A 5,450-nucleotide genomic window follows, 5' to 3' on the forward strand; every position below is an offset into this window, starting at 1 on the left:
TCCTGCTTTACCTGTTTGTTTATGCTATAGAAGCAGGGCCACGTGCTTCAAATCAGGGATCATCATACCCTCGCCTGTTTGTAAATTCAGCACAGTGGTTAATGACCTGTGACAGGGTACGGTTTTAGTCAATGTAAGATTTGGTGCAGGATTCCAAAATGTGTTTTTCATGTCCAATTTCCTGTCATATATATAGCTGTAGGACAGAATTTTATGTCCTTAATTTTGCAGCAATTGCCTTATACTATAAACCCAATAAAACTAACGCGGGATCGCACAAAGTTTAAACGGATGCGGCGTCAACGTCAGACCAAAGACGCCGTCAGTTGTTGGAGGAGGAGCGCCCTCTGGCGTCCTGAAGGTGAAGGACTGCAGCAGGGTCGAGAAGAACAGGAAAAGCTCCATCCTGGCCAGCTGCTCCCCGAGACACACGCGTCGGCCTGGAAATAAAGAATGCCAAGTTGTGAGAGCAGCCATAATCGCATTTATGCCCCGTATTCCAATGCTATAGACTGCCCTGAGCAGGTGTCCAATGTATTAATCCAATTAGTCCAGCACCCAATCAGCAAGAAGATTATAACCGCCCTACCATTTCGAAAGCTTGATGCCTATTGGCTGTTGCTCTCTGCATTCCAGACTGATGAGTCATTGCTATAAGGTAAGTATACTTCACTATTTGGCATAAAAAACAGTCAAAAAGGCCCAAATTATACAAATGTAAGGGAGAGTATGCCAAAAATAATAATGACTTGTTGTTGGTAGATATATGAAGTACACCAATACCAAGTTTCAGATGATTTGAGTGTAATACCAGGTCTCCAGGAAAATGGCCAAAAAAAAAGAACAAATAAAACAATTTCAAAAGCCTGTATCGAAAAAATGAAAAAAAAACGCCTGGGGGTATCTGCCCACTCTACCTTCATGGTGAGCCATAATCATTACTGCGGTTCTATAAGAATCATCTCTCGAAGCCTTACCTCCTGAAAACGGCATGAAGGACTCAGGCTTGTTGACGACGTTTCCTTCCGCGTCCAGAAACCTTCCGGGGTCAAACCGGTCCGGATCAGGCCAGTAGGCGGGGTCCATGTGGAGGGAGTACAGGTTCGGTAGTACCTGCACCAGACAAAATAGAAAATACGCCGATACACATTTTATACACACAATCTGCGAACACAACGTGTTTAGTAATATTTCGGCTTGTTTTTAATCTTTACTGACAAGGAAAGCCACATGGTGACGTACATTGTAGTTGACTCTCAGTCGTGTGGTCCCCTTTTTTTAATGAAAGGGGCATTTTTGTAACCTCACTTTTGCAAGGAGTCCCTTTTCTGCCGTCTTTTCTTTGTTTATGTATTACATAATAAGTAACGTCGAAAAGTTACAAAGAAAAGGAAAATAGTTAAGAAGTCTCTAGTCTCTTCTGTCTAGTTTTCCTTCTTTTTTTATTTTGTTATACCCCAATTAAAAAGGGAATCCGTAGCCTTTTTAAAGGTAGCAATACCTGGGTTCCCTTGGGGATATCGTATTCCCGCACTTTGACGGTCTCTGTGGGGGCGTGGGGAACCGCCAGAGGTCCGACAGGCCGGATCCTCATGACCTCCAGCAGACAGGCGTTCACGTAGGGCAGCTGGGAACGGTGGGACAGGGCGGGCAGACCCTCACCAACAACGGCATCAAGCTCCTGCTGCACCTGGTACATATGCATTGTATTGAAGTCACCCTTTAGAAAATAATGTTTGGCAGGTAGTTAATTCAGCACTATAAGGCTGCGATTGCACGGGTGATGTTTGGCCAATAAACCATTTATTATTCATAAAAACAATTTATAACATTTGTTAATTGATTTTCTAATTAATTGCTAAAACATTGTGAAAACAGTGTACCTATCTTTTACATTTTATTAATGAAAGATATGTTTTGACGATTTGGCAGTTGAGCTTACAAAAATATAGAGCTCAGAGTATGTCGGGAAACCGCCCACTGATAAAAATTGCCGACGTGACGAGACCTCCCACGCACTGGGGTTACATACAGCACAGGATGAATGAGTCATGGTTCTACAAGGAAACTCCAGCATTTCAATGTTTAACAGACCAAGTTGAGAGGAAAGCTTCGGTCTTGTCAAGTTGTCTACCTTCCTGCAATGAGCGGTGTGGCACTGAAGTGGTAGTTCACAGCAACAGCAAGAGAAAAAGTGAGTAGTTAATTGTTATTTTTTGAAGCCAAAGACAGTGCGATGCTCGTGTAATTTTGAGCACCTATCGTGCCAAGTGTTTGGTTTTCAGCATTTTCTTCCAGACTATGGATGTTGTCCAAAGTTCGGTTGGTGTGAGACTATGCTAAAGTAGTCCTCTTCTTCCTGCTCTCGGCCTGCCACTAACCATAGTTTGGGGGAGTTCGGCAGTGTTCGGGAGACCATGTTCGGCAATGGCCTCCCGAACACTAGCCGAACTCCCCCGAACCATGGTTTAGGTCGGAGCAGTCGGCTGTGGTTGGCTGGTGTCTGGGGAAAGTCTGCTACAATTACGCCAGCCGAATGTTTCAAAATGTTTAACTTTTCAGTCACTTTAACTTTTACTTTTACACTGCTATGGACGAGAGGTTCGGCCATGGTTGGCTGTTGGTTGGCTGGTGTTCGGAGGAAGATCGGGATGTAGTTAGCAGTGAATTTTTAATTACTCAATTCAACTAAAATTCAATTCGAATCGTATTGAAAGGTAGGCGTGGCCCAGATCTGGTCAGACTGATCCTGAAATTCAGCCAACCTTGGTAGGCTGGTGTTCAGGGGAAAGGCTTTTTAAAGCCTTTAAAGATGTGTAACAGGGAATTTAGCCTCGTTACACAGTATGGTGGTAAATGGTTTATTGACAAAAACACGATAAAAATCGGCCTTGCAGTATACACTGAATTGCGCCGAATTTTACATTCCACATACTCAGTAAAACAAACACCGTAGGCTAATATAATACATATACAAGTAACACTCAATAATTGACGACATGATTTTCCATACTATAAATATAGCAAGGTGGTTCGACATCAAGGAAATTAAAAACAGCATTGTGCGGAATCGTTAAAGGTTAAACTGCTCTCGAATCAAAACAGTTCTAACAGTTCAGTTTACAGTCCATTGAGGAGTTTAGCCAACATCGGCTTCGCACTCGTGGTGTATCTTTAGGTCCCTCTGGCCTGGGGTACTGGAGCGAGTTCCTCAGCTGCCGACCGTGCAGATCTCCCCGCGTAGGAGGAAGGCAGTAACACAAGCGAGGCGACTGACTAACCTTTTTTTTGCAAAGTTCAGGCAAAGATTGTGTCTGCGGTCAGAAAGAGATTCAAGTTCCAAAGTTCTCGTTCTCAAGGCTTCCGGGTATGAGGTGTACTGCCGGCCCAACACAATCCTGCAAGCACGTTTCTGGACTCGTTCTAGTCTGACTGTTTATAATTTGTCTGTTGGTGAGTGAAGCGTTCCAAACTGGGGCTGCATATTCAATCAGCGGTCTGACATAGCCGCAGTACTACAGTGACATCAAGCAGGTTCCAAATGTGCGGCTAGACCTCTCCCAAACAGCCAACTCAGTTTCCTGTCGCGTTTTGGCGTTTTTCCAAGACCACAGATTCCAAAATTTCGTTCTTAGTTTCACGGAAAGTAATTTATGACTATCTCTCTAGCCCACACCTAAAACAAAAAATGGGAACAAATGATATGCGATCTCGCCTCCTGAAAATGTCCTAATTCATTGACTGCATACAGGTTCCTGGTTGGCTGTTGGTTGGCTGGTGTTCGGAGGAAGATCGGGATGTAGTTAGCAGTGAATTTTTAGTTACTCAATTTCAACTTATATTCAATTCGAATCGTATTGAAAGGTAGGCTTGGCCCAAATGAGGTCAGACCGATCCTGAAATTCAGCCAACCTTGGTAGGCTGGTGTTCAGGGGAAAGGCTTTTTAAAGCCTTTAAAAATGTGTAACAGGGAATTTAGCCTCGTTACACAGTACTACAGTGACGCCAAGCAGGTTTGCTCCAAATGTGCGGCTAGACTTCTCCCAAACAACCAACTCAGTGTCCTGTCGCGTTTTGGCGTTTTGCCAAGACCACAGATTCCAAATGAATTCGTGACTGCATAGAGGTTCCTCGTCATTTCTATCGGGTGAAACAACACCAAACGTGTACACCATGCTCAAGGATGAAAAGAAACCAAAAGAGTTGAGTAACTTAATCTTTTATCCTACCAATCTGACTTGATTACCTGACAGTTTACCTGAATATGAATTGTTTTTCCTGATAATTACCTTCGTTAAAAGGTTACAGATCATACGGACATGATTTTGTAATCAGTTATAACTTGGGGTGTGGTGCACATTCGTTGGTTCACTTATTAGCAAAATAAAAGTCAAATTATATACAGCAGCACATGACGAAGGTATGACTATGAGGTCATGTAGGTTTGAAGGTATGATTTTTGTTACTCATTTTAAATTGAGTTTCTTTTTAAAACTTCAACATAGCCACTAACTTCAAACATCACTCAACCCTCAGACAAAGACAGGTACAACCTAAGAAGCCCTCACAAAGGTACCAAGGCGAATGTTATTTACAGACTCAAATGTGAGGAGACCAATTGTATCAACACCTACATGTCATTGGCCCAGTCGGCCGCTCAAAGTAAGATACAAGGAACTTGCAGACCTTAAGTGCTAACGGCTACTCCTCAGCCATTTTCCACCACCTACAACACAACCAGGGTCACTCTTTCAAACTGGAGTCCACGGATATCTTAGACCGCGAAACACGCTAGCGGGAACGGGGTATTGAGGCAATATACGAAAGAATGTACACCCCCACCCTCAACAGGGAAGGGGGACTTCGGGTAGATCTCTCAGGCACTTGATATTGGGTGCTCCCAGCCCCAAGGACAGACAGCATAAGCTCCTGTTCTGCACAATAGGAGCTTTCTAACTATTTTTATCATTTTGTCTTGACTTGATTATGACTTCACCACCTAGTGGTGAAGTCATATTGTTTTTGCTCACGTTCTTCTCTTGCCATTTCTTTAAATTGATTCAACTCCTTCATTTTTGGGCCAAATAACATGAAATTTGGCATGGAGGTAGAGTGGGCAAATATCCCCAGGTGTTTTTTTTTCATTTTTGTGATACAGGCTTTTAAAATTGTTTTATTTGAGCTTTTTGGCTGTGTTCTAGAAAATGTACTATAGCAGTGTGTTGCCATATTTGGGCACGAGTCATCAGAATGGCATGTAGAGCAGGCAACCAATAGGCATGCAGCTTTCCTCTATTCTCCTTGCTGATTGGCTGTTCGTATCTGATTGGGTTAACTCAATTAACACCTGTACAAAGCCATATGCCATATTGACAGTATGAACTTTATTCAAGTGTTTTGGTAGGTATGTCAAGCTTTCCTGCTCCAGTATTGGAATGCGGGGCATAAAC

The 5,450-nt window shown here is 43.1% G+C and overlaps 1 protein-coding gene across 1 annotated transcript; it reads right to left on the reverse strand.

The window, feature by feature from the left end:
• Positions 1-257: 257 nt before the first annotated feature.
• Positions 258-1,594, reverse strand: LOC109463432 (cytochrome P450 2U1-like). The gene is made up of 3 exons (XM_019760249.1): positions 1,502-1,594; positions 978-1,113; positions 258-440 (listed from the first exon to the last, which is right to left on the reverse strand). Exons 1-3 carry the CDS (start codon positions 1,592-1,594, stop codon positions 262-264), a joined length of 408 nt encoding a protein of 135 aa, XP_019615808.1. The 3' UTR covers positions 258-261.
• Between the last annotated feature and the right edge of the window lie 3,856 nt (positions 1,595-5,450).

The sequence above is a fragment of the Branchiostoma belcheri genome, unplaced genomic scaffold (assembly GCF_001625305.1).
Source record: "Branchiostoma belcheri isolate BF01 breed outbred unplaced genomic scaffold, Haploidv18h27 scaffold126, whole genome shotgun sequence".
In the NCBI taxonomy this organism is placed as follows: domain Eukaryota; kingdom Metazoa; phylum Chordata; class Leptocardii; order Amphioxiformes; family Branchiostomatidae; genus Branchiostoma; species Branchiostoma belcheri.